Below are 19,865 nucleotides of genomic sequence, written 5' to 3'. Positions count from 1 at the left end.
GCATAGGGATAAGTAATCAATCAGAAATTCTGTTTTTAGAGACATGTGTCTGCCCACTCACAGAGTGTGACGTGGCCTGCGGTACAATGTCACATCAAAGGAGGAGGCACACAGAACTTCCATGAGGGGCTTGGGGACAAGACATCAGCACACTCCCAAGGTGAGTTGACTGCTGTAGTTTGATACTGAATTTTGATGACAGCACAGTCACAACAGTGCAGGGGGCTACACAGCGTTTACCGACCGGCAACACCAAGCAAGAAAGTCAGTCGTTGCAAGGGACCAGCTCTTAGAAGCTAAACTCAAGAACAATTCATCACCTGGCTCTCAGAGGAAGAGCACTGTGAGGCAAATTAAAAGAAGACTACTTTTTCTACCAGGAAAAATTATTCTAAGACAGGAAAGTTAGCATGTGATTCAATTAGCCTTCAAGCAATGTTTGTCCATGCTGCCAACAAAATACAGACCGTTCAGAAGAGGCATTGGTAGACACATGCATGGAGGTAGAACACGTATAGCTGAACCAAATAACTAAACTCATAAAAAAATCTTATTACTATTTTATAATCCATATGATGCCCACTAATATTAAAATAACTCATTTCTCCTTGACAGTGAAAATGAAGAGTCACAAATTTAGTCATGAGATTTCTGTCACCTATTTCTTTTTTTGAAACCCTTATTTACAAATCTTTACATTTCTTATGATTTTAGAAAAGAAACAAAAATTAACTCGTATAGTAGTGTCACCTAAACTGAAATGGAAAGGTAACCAAAGGAAAACACACTTTTTGGAATGTTGCTGCTTGATCTACATATATGTGCTTATGTAATGATTATATATCTAGTACACATATATTATGACAACTGTTGTAGACAGTGATTTGATAAGTCATACTTTGGTTCCAAAGTGGCAGTCCAAATTAAATCAGATTTCAAATAGATTTCACAATTTAAAATTCACCCTGGGAAGAGAGAGGAACATGTCTTTGAGAACCGAAAGAAACAGGATGCCATGTTTTAGATTTCATGGAGGATTTTAAGCACCAAATAAATGCCCTCTGTAAAAAGCGTAAGTCATGCTGTCAGGTAATTTTTGAAATATCAGGCAAAATTCAGAGATCTCTATTTGGTGTCAAAGTGATCCAGAGGCTTATTATATCCAAAAGTCAGTACACCAATAGCATTCAAGCAAACTGCTGGGCTTACAAATGAATGGACATTTCAAAGCAAGACTTCATCACTCCTTAGAATGATCTTTCTTCTTCTGTTACTCTCTTTGGACAAGCATCTCTGCATCCACCCAAAGTTCTAGAAGAGTTTAAGGGTTAACTACTAGTAAATAAATGGCATATGAATTCTCTGTGCTTTGGCAAAGGACAAGGTCGGCTTTCCTCTCTGCCAATAAAACTTCCCAGTGTGAAAAGATTCATTTTCAATAAGCCTCCATCATTTAAATTTGTTGCTAGGATTCTGGGCTTGTTGCTTTGACACAACGTCTGCTGGCATCTGGGCAAGCCAAGGCCACTAAGATGAGAAAATTAATGAGCTTGTAGGAATGTCCTCACATCATTACAGCCCCAAGAACATCACGGACGCCAGTGCTTCTCCACGGTTAGAACCCTTTTCTCTGCGAGGGATGATATCTTGTTTAGACATAAATTCACTGAATTACAAAATAAAAGAAGACAACTTTAATATAAGCCTTTTCCCTTTCTTTCCTTCCATCACACTAAACTAGGAGCTCCAAAGTAAGAGTTAACAGAAACTAAACTATAAAGGAAAATGAACCTGCTGATTGCTGTCACTGGCTCCCACGACAACAATTAGAATTAATCCATATGTATTTATTAAATAATAAAATAAGTAAGGATATCATTTCCTTTTCTGTCTTCTGACTATTCTAAATACAGAAAGAAAAGGGAAAAATTTGAGACAGTCTAGAAATTGGACAATCAGCTAAAAAGAGCAGTATACTGGCTAAGTCATATAGCTGTGATCTGAATACATCTAAAATTCAGACATGAGAACCTAGTCCCTAGAGCGATCACTGCAGGTGGGGACTCTAGCAGGTGATGTTGGTGCCCCCATAAAAGACGTCCAGGAGCACTCATTTGACCTTCACTCTTTGAGAATACAGCAAGAAGGCACTATCTAGGAATCAGAGGGATGGCTCTTACCAGACACCAAATCTGCTGGTGCCTTGATTTTGGACTTTCCAGCCCCCGGGACCATTAGAAATAAATGTATGCTCATAAGTCACCCAGTCAAAGATGCTTTGTTAGAGCAGCTGCAGGCTCCAATGAGTTTTGCTTCATTAACATGGATGGTTTCCTTCATAAACTACAAGTTCTGAGCAGAGAAACAATCTGAAATGAGACCAGATCCTGCCCTCCAGAAGCTGACAGAGGTCATAAGAAGCACAGAAGTGGTGTGTGGTAAGAAAGATTTGTGAAGAGCTGTTCTGCTCTGAATACATTAAGGCCTTGGAATAACAGATCTGAACCGAAAAAAGTGGAAGGAACGGCAAAGGACAGACATTTCAGGCAAATGCATCATCTTATGCATAGAAATGCTACCAAGGTAACTAGGAATGGCTGCAGACCTGGTGTGTCCTGAGTGAAGGCTGTGGAAGAGCAGCAACAAAAGCCAAGGATGGAGGAGTAAAGCTGAGAATGATCACAGGAGACACAAATGCCATCTGAAAATGAAATACAGGACTATGTTCTAGGCTATTTGAGATTGAACTTAATTCCCTCAAAACACGGGAGAAAAGATGTACAAACCACTAATGTAAGGGTGAAATAATTCCCTCCATATATATTTACCACCTACCACAGTCCCTTGTGTGAACTTGGAAGATTTCAATATTTGTGAATAAACAATGCCCATGAGTATGCGACAGTACTAGGGTAGTAGATATCAGGGGACACTTTGGCTTATATTGACAGGGTCAAATAAGGATCAGAAGCCTGGGATCTAGCAGGTCCCGTCAATGATCATCTTTTCACAAGGGAGTGGTCCATAAGCCAGTCACTCTAGCTTGGGTTAGTGGAAGACCCACAGTTGAAGAAGTGACTGAAGACGGAGATAAGCCCCCACTGAATAGTCCATTTTCTAGTACTATTAAGAAACATCAAGGGCTGAGAACTTAATAAAAAAACAAGTATATTTAGTTCACTGTTCTGGAAGTTCAAGGATACAGTGCTGGCACTGGCTCAGCTCTGGGGAAGGCCTCAGAGAAGACGGCATTACCATGTCGGGAGTGCTTCATGAGGAAGAGATCAAGTTACAAGACAGAAAGCCAGAGTGTGGGGAGGTGCCAGGATGGATATTTTATAACTACATTCATGATAACTGACTCAGGATCTCATGAGAATTACCGTGATTTCTTTGCAGGCAAGCGCCTCCCGGGACATAAACAAACATCTCTCATTAGGCACTTGCCTACTAAGGTTTCTACCATTTCCCAGCTTCACCACAGTGAGGACCAAACTTCCAGCACACGAGTCTTTGGAGGACATTGCCAGACCACAGCACCCATGGATGACATCACTTTCCTCTCCCTTTATCTTTCCACTCTATGGAGGGAAAAACACTTACCTAACAATCTCCCTTCCAGCAGGAGAGGATAATGTTCCACAGGCATTGTTGCGATGTGTCATCTGGCTGAACTGTGGTGCCCAGCTGTTCAGTCAAGCAAGTCTAGATTCTTCTGGGATGGTATTTTTAAGGTGTTATTAGCATTTATAATAAACTTTCATGAGCCTCAATAATCTGGGTGGACCCTGTCCTATCAGTTGAAACCTTTTAGAGCAAAGACTAAAGTTTCTTAAAGAAGAAAGAAAAATGAATGTCCCTCCAGATGGCAATGCCTGCTTGAATCAAATCCTTAAACATTCTGTCTTCTCCAGGGGACTTCTCTAGGGGACTTCTCTAGGGGACAGCCCACAGGCTTGGCATGCTAATCCATCATGTGCAGTGGCGCTGTCATCCATCACGGACACTGGTTCTCATTCCAGCTGCTCCACTTCTGACCCAGCTCTTTGCTAATAGCCTGAGAAAGCAGCAGATGATGGCTTGAGTACTTGAGCCCCTGAACCCACATGGGAGACCTGGAAGAAGCCCCTGACTCCCACCCTCAGACGGAAGCAACTCTGGCCATTGAGGCTATTTGGGGAATGAGTCAATGGATGGGAGCTCTATCTCTCTCTGCCTCTCCTTGTCTCTCTGTAACTTTGATTTTCAAGCAAAATAAATCAATCTTTTAAAACGTTTCTCTTCTTTCTCTTCCTGCCTTCTCTCTCTCTCTCTCCCTCTTCTGTTTCTCTGGAGCACACTAATACGAAATACAATTGTGGTCTGCACTGTGGTCTTTTACATCTTTTCTCCTTTTTTCCAAGTTGCTCAGGATGTCTACTCTCTTTCCTTGCATGTTTGTTTCTTTGAAGTAACCAACCACCCGGACATTCAAGGTTCATATCTGTCCTTCCTGTCTAACCAATTCTTCCAAAAATGAGACTTAAAGCCCAGGAGCAGTTAGTCACACCAGACCTATGCCAAGGAAAGCCAGCCTCCTGAGACACTAGCACAGTGGGGTCTGGAAGGGGGCTGCTGTTCATGGCTAAGGCATGGCAACCCATAGGAACTCTGTGCCCAAGCACTCAGAGGAGTCCAGCCCAGCAGCTACCTTTGCCCAATTCAGTCATCCTGGAATTCTGAAAAACCAATCTCTAGCCACTTATCTAAGGGCACAACCTCCCACCCTGTCCATAAGCCCAGGCACCTGGAAGAATCTTCATGTTGTAACGCTGGTACGTTCCAGGATCTGAGCAACATGTGGCCTAGAAGTGCTACCCAGTCCACTCCCACCTGGATCCCCTTAGACCCTCCTGCCAGTCTGAACAGTCAAGAATGCTGCATCTTTTGGCCTTTGTAATTTGGAAGTTTGATTACTTCACAGGGGTCCCAGACTATTTTAATGAAAGCCCCTAATAAACCATTAGTATGTTCCATTTCGAAGTAGCTAAACTCACTACCTAAGAGAGCATCTGACCGACTGTGGGAGTGATGAACAGATCAAAGCTTAACCCTCTATCTGTCCTTATGCCCACCAAGGGTCCATCTTTCTAGCTCCGCCTGAGGGTAAGCTGAGGTTTGAGGGATGACCACAGAGACAGAAGTCTTGGGACTCCCATGTCTCACTGCCCCTCCAGACAAGCCAGGCCGAAAGCAAGTCCCCTTTCTTCCATGTAAGTGGACCTTTTCACACAAGAAAGCTACAATGGTAAAAAATTAGACAAAAATCAGAACAGGAGCCAGAGGGAAGCAGGGGCCTCAGAGGAACTCAGTGCCATGGTGCTCCCCATCTTCATTTGCCAGAAACCTGGCAGCATTGCTGACCAACTGACTCTTCCTTCCATTCTTGTCAACAATGCCTCGTAAATCCTGCTCATTCCTTTATGCCACCAACACTATGTGTCTCACCCACTTTCCCCCATCCTAACCTGTGGTCCTCATGGGTGTGCATTCTTGTCAATTATGCTTACATTAAAAATAAACTAAAAAGGGCCCGGCGGCGTGGCCTAGCGGCTAAAGTCCTCGCCTTGAAAGCCCCGGGATCCCATATGGGCGCCGGTTCTAATCCCGGCAGCTCCACTTCCCATCCAGCTCCCTGCTTGTGGCCTGGGAAAGCAGTCGAGGACGGCCCAAAGCCTTGGGACACTGCACCCGCATGGGAGACCTGGGAGAGGTTCCAGGTTCCCAGCTTCGGATCGGCGCGCATCGGCCCTTTGCGGCTCACTTGGGGAGTGAATCATCGGACGGAAGATCTTCCTCTCTGTCTCTCCTCCTCTCTGTATATCTGGCTGTAATAAAATGAATAAATCTTTAAAAAAAATAATAAAAAAAATTTAAAATGCCATGATAACTACATTCACTGTCAGTTACCCAGTTTTATTTTTCAAAGAGTTTTAATTACTTTTACTTCCTTAATATTTGAATTTCATTGCATTAGATTTTTATATCAAGTTTTATCAACATTAGACAATGCCACCAGGTAGGGTAAGGATTATGAGTACATATCAGTGAATATACCTATCCCTTTAATTCTCTTCACTAAGTATGTATGGTTAGATTATTTTAAAAAATCGACTCTGAATTATTAATACTGATGAGCCATAGCAGCATGAGAATCAAACATGATTTCCTTAGGAACCACAGAATGATCTTAGAAGGGGCTCCGATTGCAGTGAGGACCCAGAGGCCCTCCTGGGGCCTGCAGCATGCTGAGCTGAGCAGTGAAGGGCAGCCATCACCCACACACAGATGCCTGGGCTGAGCGGGCCTCAGCAGTGTGTCTCTGCAGGCTGATCTGTCCAACTCAAGAGTAATGAACTAACAGGTCCGTCCACAAACAAATCTTATTTAAAATAATCTCTGTCTCTTCTCTCCTTCAATCATTTTTTTATCCCTTACACCCCAGCTGCAGTAAGAGGAAAATGTCCCCTGCTCCTTGCAGGCAGCGCCACCTGCAGCTGTCCCTGGACCGGCCTGTGTGGATCTTTGGCTCATTCTGTGTGGCCATCTTGGAGTTTCACATATTGTACTCTCACCTCCCGCCCTCCACACTCTAGCCCTCAGTCTCATGCAATGACCTTGGAAATGAAAGGCATCAGACAGGAATGCTTCCTCAGCTTCCTGTCCTCCCTTTCCAGTGGCACTCTGGTTGGAAATGCTGTCCACCTCTGATGTCAAGCTGATGTGTGCACCTGTGCTCTGCACTCCACACCCCCCCACAACGATGTCAAAGGGCCAACACTCCAACAGTGATCCTTCAACAACATCTCCATCGTCCCCACTGCAGTTAGCCGATTTCTCTCAACAGTACATTCTCCAATCCTTTCCATCCTACAGCAAAACAACATAAAGCATAATTTTCCCCCTTCACTTCACGATCCACTGCTTTTCAATATTGACTCATCCTAGCCTGTCTGCAGCAGCAGATGAAGCTCTGCAAGCAGGACGGACTGTGCTTGGCTGCAGCTCACAACACATAGTATGTGCTCACCAAGTACAGAATGCATGAATAAATGAGTGGAAGCTATGGAAGTGAGTAGCAGAAAGGTCTCTGGGTATGGCAGAACATGAGCTTCTACGCCCAGCCTTGACATTTGCTGGTAATGTAGCCGGTCCCTAACCTTTTGCTGATGTCAACTGGAAAATAGAACGTTCTGCCAAGGCTATCTTCATTCCCTTCCTGAATTAACATACTGAGATTCCAGTACCTCATGGCATGGAGGTTTCATGTCTTAAATGTCGCAAGGTTGGCCTGCAGAAAGTGGCAGATTCTTGATCTCCACTGAAACAGGAGGACATACACTTCAATGGAATGTGTTTTATTTTGGAAAAAATTCCAAGAATGTTAGGCTCTAGCATATGTTATTAGTGGAAGCTTTTGATCTCTCATTGAATAGAGATGATTGAATTATTTGACGTCTTATCTAGGTTTGCTCAACTTTCTAAGTGTTCCAACTATAAGACCCTTATATACCTATAGTAGCTTTAGAATAAATCAAAGAAAGGGAAAAAAATGTGTCATCAGGCACCAATGACCTTGAGGAGTTGACTGAGACACGCAGAGGTCAAAAGTCCTGGCAAAGCAAGATGGAGAAGGTGGTGGCCCTGCGCTGACCTCCATCGGCAGGTGACTCTGCAGAGGTTACAGGAGAGGGCCAAGTTATGAGAGGCACCTAGATTTCCCAGCCAAAGCACTAGCAAAGTCAGTCACAGCGATCAGAACGGCGGTGAGTTGTTGAAGACTTTTGAGGAATGAACGAGCTCTATGGGCAACACGGTCTTCTTTTCATGCAACCACGAGTCCTCGTGCTGGAAAGGACATGGTGGTGGCACATGTGACCGAAAGAGCTCTAGAAGCAAGTGGGATGTGGTACTGCTAGCAGGCAGGGGCCCTGCCACCCTGGAGGAGACCCAGACCGAGTTCTCATTGGCCACCTTCAGCCCCAACGCCCCAGCCACTATAGGCACTGGGAGAGTGAGCCAGCAGATGGGATGTTTCTCTTTTTAAATCTTTCAAATAACTAGAAGAAATAAAAGAAAAAAGAAAAAGAGAGAGTTGGGAAAAGTCTATACAGCCAGAGCATCCAGCCCCAGGGGATCAAAGCTAACATGACCCAGCAGCCTGGTGGCCTGGTCTGGACAGAGCTGTCATGACTGCTCCTGACACACACATGCATTCTGAACAGTTCAGGGAACAAAACACCCTTTGAAAACAAAGGGCCAGCTTCAGCTTCGAGCTCAGACTAGGGCAAGACAAAAACGAATGCAGGGCTCAGGGGCGGAGTTTTGCAGTTACTCACAGTGACTTGACTTTTACATGAAAGTTTGACACCTTTATTTTAGGCCAGTAATTTTATTTTTCTCTTCTTTCTAATCTTTGTACAGTCATTCAAAATGTCACTCACTTCAATTATATGGTAGAGATGTTAAAGAAAAGAGAATAGGCTTTAACTTAAGTTTCAGGAAATAAATTGCAGGTGAAATTATTTTTTGCCCACATTTTCATTTGCTTTATTATGTTCTTGCTTTGAACACTATACCACATTTATTGTGTGCAAAGTACATTTTCAGATACCAGAAAGAAAATGCAGAAACATGCAAGCACTGTATATAAGTTGCCCTGATGTGACATTTCTACATTGTTTTTAAAAATTAGCTTCAAAATTAATACACAATTAATGGTTTATTGCTCATCCTATTCTAAACTTACCCTTTAAAAATGTATGGCAGCTAAGCACTAAAATAAAGTATAATAGAACTTTTCAAAAAATGCAAATGCTACTGAGTGAAAATTATAGCTTAATATTGCATGAAATAACAGGTACTTTCATATTCACCAAGCGCCGTACATAATAATGAGAAATCAACCCAAAGCATAAATATTTGTACTTTATATGATTGTTATTATGATTCATCAAAAATAACATAAAACAAATATTATATTTTTAAAAAACTTCTTTCTGTGACTACTAGGAATAAAACATTGTTATTAACATAGCAAGTTTTATTACATTCTACAGAAAATCATATGTATTTTTTTCTGTGCTTACACAAATTATATCTATCTAATTCCTTTTCAGACAAGTTAAACATCTCTCTTAGTATTATTCACTTCATATAGGATTTTTAGTGATATGAGCACCACTTTATATGGTCAAAAGTTGCAAAGTCCCAATTACTGGAATACCTACAAAATTAAATGTTATCATCATTTAGAAATAACATTAAGATCTTATTCGAAAAAAAGATAATTTTAGAAAATGAATACATTTAGAGAATAAATTAAATAAAGGCAATTATCCTAGTTATTTTCCATGCTTATTACACAACAAGCTAATACTACACACACAAAGGAGATACCAGTAGCATCTAACCAGTATTATAGTTATCGTTGAAAATGTCAACAAAATTGGTTTAAAGTAAATAATTCACATTGACTGTAAAAACTTTAAATGATCATTATACATACATGAAGCAAAATCACCCACATTCTCCCTTTTGTTGATAGTATACTGTTAACTATTTCCTAAATAGTTCTCAAAAATTGCAATACTTTATTTGTGATGTACATACATACTTATATCCCATTAAATCCCACTACATATAATTATTTTTTTAAAAGATGTATTTATTTTATTACAAAGTCAGATATACAGAGAGGAGGAGAGACAGAGAGGAAGATCTTCCGTCCGATGATTCACTCCCCAAGTGAGCCGCAAAGGGCCGATGCACGCCGATCCGAAGCTGGGAACCTGGAACCTCTTCCGGGTCTCCCACGCGGGTGCAGGGTCCCAAGGCTTTGGGCCGTCCTCGACTGCTTTCCCAGGCCACAAGCAGGGAGCTGGATGGGAAGTGGAGCTGCCGGGATTAGAACCGGCGCCCATATGGGATCCCGGGCTTTCAAGGCGAGGACTTTAGCCGCTAGGCCACGCCGCCGGGCCCTATTTTGTAACTTGTTACATACATTTAGCAAAATATCTCAATTTTCATGTTATTATTCATTAGGTTCCCTTTTCCTTCTATGACTTACTTAATAATCATTTTTTAAGATATAGCATAATTTATTTGACCAATTTCATATTGATAGATATTAGGGTTATCTTTTTACAGTTTTTCACTATTATAAGCAAGATTTAGGAAAAATCCTACACGTTTACAGAAATTTCTGGTTAATTTATACTAAAGAACTTTCTGGACAAAAAATAAAATTTTGTCACAAATTGCTAAATGGCTCTCCAAAGCTTGCCTGTCAGCTGTTACTAATACAAACATTAGCATATTAAAATGAAAAGAAAATCATAACTATAATAAGATTGCAGAGAAAAGAATTTACACAATACAAGAAAAGCTCATGCTTAGAGTCTATCACGGGAAACATAAGCTTCCTTTAATCTGAAAAAAAAAACCAGACTCAGAAACCAATGGCAATCATCTTATTTGATGATGCTTGAAGTTTCCCAAGTAAAGACAAAAAGCTTGTACTAATTACAGCAGTAATATACAACATAGAGGTAATATACAACATAGAGATTTGTTTGAAATACACGCACACACACAAAACCATCCCTATTTGCAGATTTTTAAACCATGTACATGAAAAGCCACAAGAATCAACTGGCAAAGCACCAGCTGCACCGGATGTGAGCAGGGAGGACAAATGCAAGATCAAAATGAGGAGCCACCTCAAAGATCTCACTAAATATTATCTCTCTAAAGGCCATCTCTCCCAGTACTGCCACATCCTAAGGCACTAAGGGTGAAGACTTCAACGTAAGAATTTTGAGGAGAGGGCTTGGCAGTGTGGCCTAGTGGCTGGGGTCTTCGCCTTGATCCCATATGGCCGCTGGTTCTGATCCCGGCAGCTCCACTTCCTCTCTGTCTCTCCTCCTCTCAGTATATCTGACTTTGTAATAAAAATAAAATAAATCTTTAAAAAAAAAAAAAAAAAGAATTTTGAGGAGACACAATTTAGACCGTTCCAAGCGATCAAGGATGACTCCAGAGTGGTCAGCCTCAAGAGGCGGCCAGCCATCCGGGCTTCCTGCTATTTGACACAAGTAAGGCATGAGGGGGCACTTCCAAAGCAGAAGTCTCCACACAGAGACTACAGCCTACTCAAGTGCCTACTACATGGAGGCCACCACACAGCACTCTATGCCCATGACTTCATTTAATCCTTATATTAATACCATGTCAGAATTACCATCTCCATTTGTGAATCAGGAAGCCGAAATTTCACAAGGTCACACAACTTGCCCAAAGTCACACTGTTAGCAGAGCAGAATAAAGAGATCTGAATCCAGACACTCCCTAAAGCACTGTCTACAGCATGTGTGCAGGGAAAGCCAAGAACTGGAGACAGAAACCCACAAATGCAATCAAAACTGACCATAGGCATGAGATTATCAAGTGATCATCAAATCCCACTCAAGTCCTTTCATAGAAGTAGAAAGGGATCCCGATGGTGATTAAGTTATTTGCCCAATTCAAGTTACCCAGATCAAATCTTAGTTATAAAAATTATTTAATTCTAAAAAACTAGGAATAACCTAAATGTAATCAGCTAGAAAATTATCAAACAACCTTATAATGAAATAACATACAACCACTAAAATAATGAACACGCAGATGTATCAATGTTACATCAAGTTTTTTAAAAGTACATAATAAAATCTTTTTTTGGAATAAATGTTTAAAATATTACATGTAGATACACACCATGGCACAACAGATTAAGATGTGGCTTGGGACACCTGGGAACACTGAGCATCTACTATACTTGGCCTGACTTAGCCCAGGCTGGCAGAGGTGTTTGGAGAGGAAAGCAGTGCATGGGAGAACACTTGCTCGCTCTCTCTCTCTTTCCAGCTGTGTGTGTGTCACTCTGACTTTCAAAATATAAAAACAAACCTTAAAAAGATAAGACATATAACATTGCATATGCACAAAGTTAGCTTATATGAACTGGTTTTTTTTAATTATTTATTTTTAATGGAAAGGCAGATTTGCAGAGAAGGAGCTACAGAAAGATCTCCCATCTGCTGGTTCACTTCCCGAATAGTCAAAATGGCTGGAGCTCAGCTGTCAGGAACCAGGAGCTTCTTCTGGGACTTCCATTTGAGTACAGGGTCCCAAGGCTTTTGGCCATCCTCTGCTGTTTTCCCAGGCCATAAGTAGGGAGCTGAATGGAAAGTGGGGCAGCTGGGACACAAAACAGTGCCCACATAGGAGTCCAGCACTTGGAGGTAGAGGATTAGCCAACTGAGTCATCATTCGGGTCCCTGAACTTCTTTTAGGTGGCTTTACCTACCTCCTCAGGCAAGCCTCTGGAGGCCACTTGCCAATGGAAATGCTGGAGAGCTATTACAGAGAATAACTGTTCTCAAAGTCTCTAGACTTGGAGAATCAACTTTTCACAAATGAAGCATCTGACCTCAGGAAGCTCATGCATATTATTCAGCTGGTATTTCAATCATACCAAATCTGTCAAGGCTGTCATTTATGTCAAAGTATCAGGAATATTAAATAACGCACCAGCGATAATGTTTAAAAGGAAGAAGATAAGCACATGAAAATGAGCAGGAAAAATGCTTAAAGACAAGTTAACTAAAAAGCAGCTATCGCATCAAACCGAATCCTCAGTTTGAATTCTGTTGGATAGCAAATTATCCTTCAGCTTATCACGCTGTATGCGGTACTCTCCTGCAGCCTACAAGCACAGGAGTGAGCTAAGCTCCTTGAGGATCACATCCTTTGTCTTATTTTTAGTTTTTAACTAGCATTTCACAGCTTCAGTGTGGCCTGTAAGCACAGTTCTGAAAACATGATATATCCTTTCTTTTTCCTCCTCCCCTCCGCCTTCTTCTTCCCATGCTTTTTCCTTTCTTTGTTATGTTTTCGAGATATTTTGAATTCACATTGTAGTAAAAAAGGCTAGTTACTACTTCACCAAATAAGATTCTAACAAATCAGCAGCAAAAAGTTATTAGTGGGAATACAGAAAATAGTTGTAATAATAACTGAAAGGGAAAATAAATTTTACCCACATACATTAAATTCTAAAGTAATTAAGGATCATTTAAACTATAGCAGTGCAACATTCTTAAACATTGCTTTGACAATATAAAAGGTTTACAAACTGTATTTTCAGCAATACTGATAACATACAGACATTCCTTCTTGTTTGTTTTTTAATTTTTAGCTCCAACATAAGGGGAGAACATTTAATATTGGCCTGGTTTATTTCATTCAACATAATGTCCTCAAATTGTATTCATTTTGCTTCAGATAGTAGCATTTCATTCTTTTTTATAGTTGAATACTATTCCACTGTGTATGGAAATATGTGTTTTCTTTATCCATTCATCAAATGGAGGACAATGTGGTCATTTCCAAGTTTTGGCTATTATAAACATGGTGCTATAAACATGGTGATGCAGGCATTTCTTTGATCAAACATGCTCAAGTTTCCTGAATATACATCAAGTAGTAACTGCTAGACTCTCAGCATTAAAACAAATTCCTTTCCTTTTAATAAGTGGAAGTACTTAGATGTAATGGAATTAGTTTAGTAAAATTTTGCTTTTACAAGCTTCACTTACAGTGTTTCATTTTGGGAGATGATAGGGTGGGACAGAATAAAAGAGGTGGGGAAAAGAATATAAGAAAAAAGATGATAAGAACATGAGACAAGGGACTGGTGTTGTGTCACAGAATGCTCAACTGCCGCCGGGGACACAGAGTCTCATATAAGTGCTGGTCCAGGTTTCAGCTGCTCCATTTACGATCAGCTCTCTGCTAATGCGCCTGAGAAATCTGTAGACGATGCTGCAAGGGCCTGGGCCTGTGTCATCCACATGAGAGATCCGGATGAAGTTCCAGGTTCCAAGGTCCCTCTCACTCCATCCACCCTTTCCCGCCACATAACTTTGTCTTTTAAAAGAATAAACAAATCTTTAAAAATCTATGTTAGAAAAAGCCACAAAAGTATTGAGAACAAATACTGATTTTGGAAAGAGACAGAAAAACATGGAAGAATAAAAAAAGTACACGTGTGACTCCATGCCAGGACAAAGGTAGCAAAGGAAGTGTAGTGAAACCAGAAGCAAGGGGCCAGTGTCTTCACTCGGCATTTCACTTGGCTGTTGTTGCTGTGTAGTATTTATTTACTTTCATCTGCTTCAAAAGCACAGCAAGAGAGAGAGCGAGAGAGAGAGAGAGAGAGAGAGAAATATCGATTTTCCACCTGCTGTCCCATTCCCCCAAAGACTCACAGTAGCTACGGGCAAGACCAAGGACAGGAGCCTGGAATTCCATTCTGGTCTTCCACACAGGCAGTACTTGAACCACCAACCGCTGCCTCCAAGGCTGCATTAGCAGGAGGCTGGATCAGAAGCAGAGCAGCCAGGACTCAAACCACCACGAGGATACGAAGACACAGGCATCCAAAGCAGTGGTTTAGCCAGCTGCACTACCACAGCCGCCACCTCGCCTGGCTTCTGAGACTGACATCAGGGCGTTGGCCCCTGGGAGAGTGTGATACACCGCTCTTCCTTCAGGGCTCATTTCCTAGCCTGGCAGTAGGAAAATGTAAGGCAAAGGGGATCTGAAAGCTGGTCTGGTCTCCAATGCCCTGCCCCGGCTGCAGGAAGCTGTTGACATGCTCTGCTGTGATGGGAGCTCAGCTTCTCTAAATAAATAGAAATGAGCTGGGTTTTTAATTTTTTTTCCTCTTTTCTCTAATTACAAAACCTGTGCGCACACAACAGAGAACAAGGTACTTACTCCACAAGCAGATTGTAGCTCAAGATTTTCTACTTAGCACTGGTCCACAGGACAGAATGGTCTCAGACGGGCCCAAGGTCACTAAAGCATTTGGATTCAGAGAAGTGCATTTATTGAGTTCGTCCTAGGAGCTCAAACTCCACTATTTCACGCCCTCTTTGCTGCTTCAAGGATGAGCAGATTCCACTTAGCAAGCTTCTCATAACTACATACTTTCTTTAACACTAGGGCTTAGAAAGATAAGAACCGTCCTTTCCCCAAAGGAGTTTGTCGTCCACAGGGAAACACAAACAAACCACGTCAGTGCAGCATGCATGGAGAACCTGTTTTCCAAAGTTCTTTTTTTTTTCATTGTAACTCTGAATAAAGCAGAATTTACACTGCAATCTTACACACAGACATACAACACAGGAAATGGTATATCTTCTTCTAGTTTTTGCAATCTGTTTAGTTTTATTTAATCTTGTAAAAGATGGGCCACAATTACAGACTAAGCATCAGATAGAGTGCTGTGAAGGACAGAGCAAGGAGTTGGCAGCCCAGCCAGGACTCAAGGAAGACCTCACCAGCTGAGCAAAACCTCATGAAGCCTAGAGACAAAAAAAAGCAGACTGAAACTCAACAAGCAGCTGGCGTGGAGATTTCAGAGCAGATCCTAGGATGTGGCTGGGGAAACAAAGGCAGTGCTGGTCAGACAGGAGCCAAGAAAAGAGGCGTCCTGATGTGACAGAATGGTGCTGCAGCTACTACTGCTGGGGCTAAGGCTGGGGACCCACAGGGACATGGGCTGAGGGATTTTTAACAGAGAATCATATGATCAGCTTTCTGTAAAAAAAAAAAAATAACTCTTGCTATATAGCAACTTAAAGTCAGAAACAAACAGAAGAAATATGATGCAAGCATAATTAATAGGTGATGACGTTTCCAACACATTAGGACTGAAAGGGGCATGGGAGATCCCAGTAATAAAGTCAGCAGTCAACAGAGATACATTTGGGGAAAGAGGCAGGAACGACCCCCCGCTTGGGGGTCGTAACTAGAGATATATTTCAGAACCACAGTTAACACAGGGGCAGTTAAACGTGTGAGTATGCATGGGAGAACAGGAAGCCAAGAGGCTGACCTGTGGTAGCCCCCTCCTCTGGGCAGTGACCAAGCAGGCCAGAAGGAGCCAGAACGTGGCCAACTAGGTTAGAAATAAATTAGAGAGAGAGGCCAGGAGGTCAAGTAGGGGTAGCACCAACAGCTGAGACCCAGGGCAGAGCACTGCCTGTGGGAAGTCTCACAGGAATGCAGCACACATTTGATCACACATAGGCATACATATGACTGCATCACATTCCATCTTTGAAGTTGAAGAAGCTAGTACCATGCCAGTTTATAAAGTGAAGCTTAGATTAAATAACCTGATTGACGTCAATCAGTTTGTAGCAGAGCCAAGATTGAAGTTCCCATCTATCTCAAGCCCAGGTCAATTTTGAAAGAACCCGATGTCATCCATGAAGCTAAGTGTGGTCTTTGCTAAAGCAAACACAAGATGGCACAGCTGTAGGAACACAAGAAAAGAAAGAACTGACCTCTCAATAAAAACAACAAAAGGAAAACCAAACAGGTTCAGAAGCTGCAAGGAGAAGCGTTCTAGAGAAAGCTTTCTGAACATGAGATAAGGAGCAAGAGGGATAAATGGGGAGGACAGGGGTCAGAGCTGAGGCGTGGTCCCCAGGAGGGACATCACAGCCGGGAAGGTTATGGGCAGGAGAGGGAAGGAGGGTGCTGCCCGGGAATTCACATAAGGTAGCATCCGGTCTTCATAAATCAGTCTCTCTCCAACCCCACTCTAGAGTTTTGAAAACTACTGCGTCAGCCATGGCGTCTTCTGTTTTTGCACAGGACTCTTCTTCAGACCTGAAGTCCTCCGCCCATATGCTTGGGTGTTCCCGCTGCTTCCCCAAATGCCCTGCAAACTACAACCCTCTGGGTTCCTTATCCTACACTGTTCCAGAAGCAGATATTTCTTCGAGGTTTTCTAAAACATGTTGCTTTGCAGAGAAACAGAGTGAAAACAACCAAATTATCACCCCAGGGGCTGGCACTGCGGCACAGTTAAGATGCCCCTTGTAATAGGGGCATCTCACACTCAAGTGCAGGTTCAAGTTCTAGCTGGCAAGCTTCCAATCTTGCTCCCTGCTGGAACAGTGGAGGATGATCCAAGTGCTTAGGCCCTGTCGCTCACACGGGAGACCCAAACTGAGCTCCAGGCTCCTGGCTCTGACTTGGCCCAGCCCAGCTGCTGCATCAATTGAACACCAGATGGAGTCTCTCTTTCTCCCCCCCTTCTTCCACCTCCCCACCCCCTTCACTCTGCCTTTTAAATAAATAAAATAAATATTTAAGAAAAATAAAAAGTATCACCCCAATGACAGCTGTCTCCAGTATTCTGTGTGGTAGAAAGAGTGAGACCCCACACTATTGTCCATTTGGGTTCTCCAGCTTCAGAATCAGTTTTGTTACATCAAGGCCTAATTCATCTTTATCAATTTTATTCTAAAGACAACTACTCTTAAGTGCTTCCCTCAATTTAATATTCTTCATGCACTTGTCTGATTCCTTATTTATTTGCGGTCTCTAGTTTGTCCAGACGGGACCTGGCCTCTGGAAGACTCTTACGAGGCAGTACAATGTAACACAGAAACATGGAACCTGGCAAGGGTAAATGCTAAAGGCAGAGCTCAAATTCCTGACTTTGGCCTTGTTCAGTCAATGTCCCAATAAACTCAATCAAGAGACTGTTCTAAAACAAGCATTTAAAAATTAAAATACGCAGGCTGAAAGTTTGTATTTGTTTCTAAATCAACAGACCCAGAAATTCTAGAAGACTAAACACTAGTAGTTTGGATCCATCCAAACCCCAACAGCTGTTAGTCTCTTGTCCTGTTAACAGAAAATACGGCCAGAAAGTGTGTGATTGTTCACCTGCCTCAGCTATCTGCAGCAAGAATTAGACTCTGCAGTGTCTGAAGGAGCATGCGCTGGCCTTCGTTGACTTTTTGGACATGAAAGCAGAAAGCATGGATGCCATTTTCTTAGAAATGCCTGTATCTAGACAAAAACAAGGTCAGATGATCCAAGGAAACCACATAGCTAGTTGCTAAGTTTTTAAATTAAATAAGAGAAACTGAACCCATGTTTTCTCTTAAACATTTGAATAAACTCTCTTCACGTTTCTGAACTCTGCTCCTCTGATTACAGGGTGGACAGTGTTGGCTGTCTCCCTTGGCTTGAGGACAGGCACCAGAGAAAGAAACTCAGTGGAAATCCTTGATCCAAAAAAATTATGTCTGAGCGACGAACATACTACAGGAGAAAAAGTGTGGGAAAAGAGCCAGAGAGACATTCTGCACTCAGGCGTTCCTTAGAAAGCACCCAGCGATGCCACACACTCCATGCCCGCCATCTCAACGCCTATCAACGCCACTATGTACCACACTTACAACAGCAAAGAAAACGGCTTGGTAGTTCCTGGTTTCAGTTAGAAATCTGCTAAAATCATGCCAATCTATCATGAATCGATCTTCTAGGGACCAGGAAACCCCTGCTGTAGAGGGCAAAGAGGATGAGGATGACGAAGGTTTGTTACCCTTTTCTCCAAAGGCTTTTCATGTTCAATAACACATCTTTCTCCCCTCTGTTAGCAATAATCATTGAAACGTTCACTGGATGCTGACTGTAACTCTAAATTCTAACGATCATTTTGTGACCTTTTATACAGGGTGTTTTATAGCACACAGAAACAGTTCATCTTAATTATCAAAAAACTTTATAAAATCATCATAAAATTTTTTTAATGAATCCAAACACAATTAATCATTTGTCCAGTATAAGCAAGGCAATGTTTCTGGGAAATCTGTAATTCACTCTAGTGAAGCGATTAGTAAAAATTCATTTAACAATGAATTAACCCAAGTGCATTTTGTAGGCAGTTCTGTTTGAAAGCAGTACTGAAAAACTGTGTAGAACAAGTGTGCTGTTATCAAGCACCACATCAATTTCCACTTTTCAAACCAACTCTTCATAAAGTAATCTCTACTGCAACGTTTACAAATCCAGCTTTAAACTGTAACCTGTTATGCAAAATTAATGCAAGTACAACACGGGCTGCCAGAGGCTGAGCCTGTGGTGTGGCTCTTTGGATCCTGTTTCAACTGCACTGTCAGTGTTCACAGAAAGGAAGCGTCCTTAAAAATCATGTGACAATGCAGGGGAAATTAAACCATATGTGAGGAAAACACAGCCCACTAATTTCTAGTTGAGTGTATAATTTGTAGTCATTGGAACACACTGTCAAATAAGGATTTTGTTACAGGCCTTGCTTGATTTTCCAGATTTTCCATGGCAGGTGGCTGTCTCAGCCGAAGAGGCCAACCGTCAGAAGGCCACAAGCAGCAAGTCTTGTGTGGCCGCACAGCCCACAAAGGCAGGCAGATATTTTAGGAAGGAAACTTCCTGTTCTCTGATTTCTGTCATTAGCACAGCAAGGAATTAAACTGAACGGCCATAACTGACTCACCACAGAAGTGCCGTAAGTTCCTGCCTTTCGCCTTGAGCCGACTGAGAGCACTGTTTCTAGAGAGTAACCTCCCAGACTCTCAACTATCTTCGTGTCCCGGTGCACTCCTGTCACTGTTAACACAACAAATGACCTACTGACCCTGCGCGTTGGGAATTCAGCTGGATTGGCACCGCTTAGGCGAAGAGAGCCCCCTGTGAGCCTATTCTGGCCCTGAGCATAACTCTCTGACTTAAAAAGTAGAACAACAACAAAAAGCCTAACAGAAATCCAGGCCAATCTTCTCTCCTGTGCACGGGCCAAACCAGTGATTTTTTTTTCTTTAATTTTATTGTAAAGTTAGATACATAAAGAGGAGGAGAGACAATCTTCCATCCGCTGATTCACTCCCCAAGCGGCCAAAATGGCCAGAGCTGCGCCAATCCGAAGCGAGGAG

General features: G+C 42.2%; 1 protein-coding gene across 4 annotated transcripts in view; it reads right to left on the bottom strand.

Annotated features, from left to right (window-relative positions):
• PLCL2 (phospholipase C like 2) overlaps nucleotides 1-19,865 on the bottom strand; it is a 135,010-nt gene that overhangs the window by 66,062 nt on the left and 49,083 nt on the right. For 3 of the 4 annotated variants that reach the window (XR_009244422.1, XM_058657174.1, XM_058657175.1), the window contains exon 2: nucleotides 2,606-2,701. The exons of the other annotated variant lie outside the window; for it this stretch is intronic. Coding sequence is in view for 2 of the 3 variants with exons in the window: in XM_058657174.1 (XP_058513157.1) it covers nucleotides 2,606-2,701 (96 nt within the window). In the remaining variant the exon portion in view is untranslated. The remainder of the gene's footprint in view (nucleotides 1-2,605; nucleotides 2,702-19,865) is intronic. 4 annotated transcript variants of the gene reach the window in all.

This window comes from Ochotona princeps, chromosome 30 (genome assembly GCF_030435755.1).
Source record: "Ochotona princeps isolate mOchPri1 chromosome 30, mOchPri1.hap1, whole genome shotgun sequence".
NCBI lineage: Eukaryota > Metazoa > Chordata > Mammalia > Lagomorpha > Ochotonidae > Ochotona > Ochotona princeps.
Note: the sequence above shows the minus strand (reverse complement) of the source record. Positions and strands in the feature narration are given on the sequence as shown.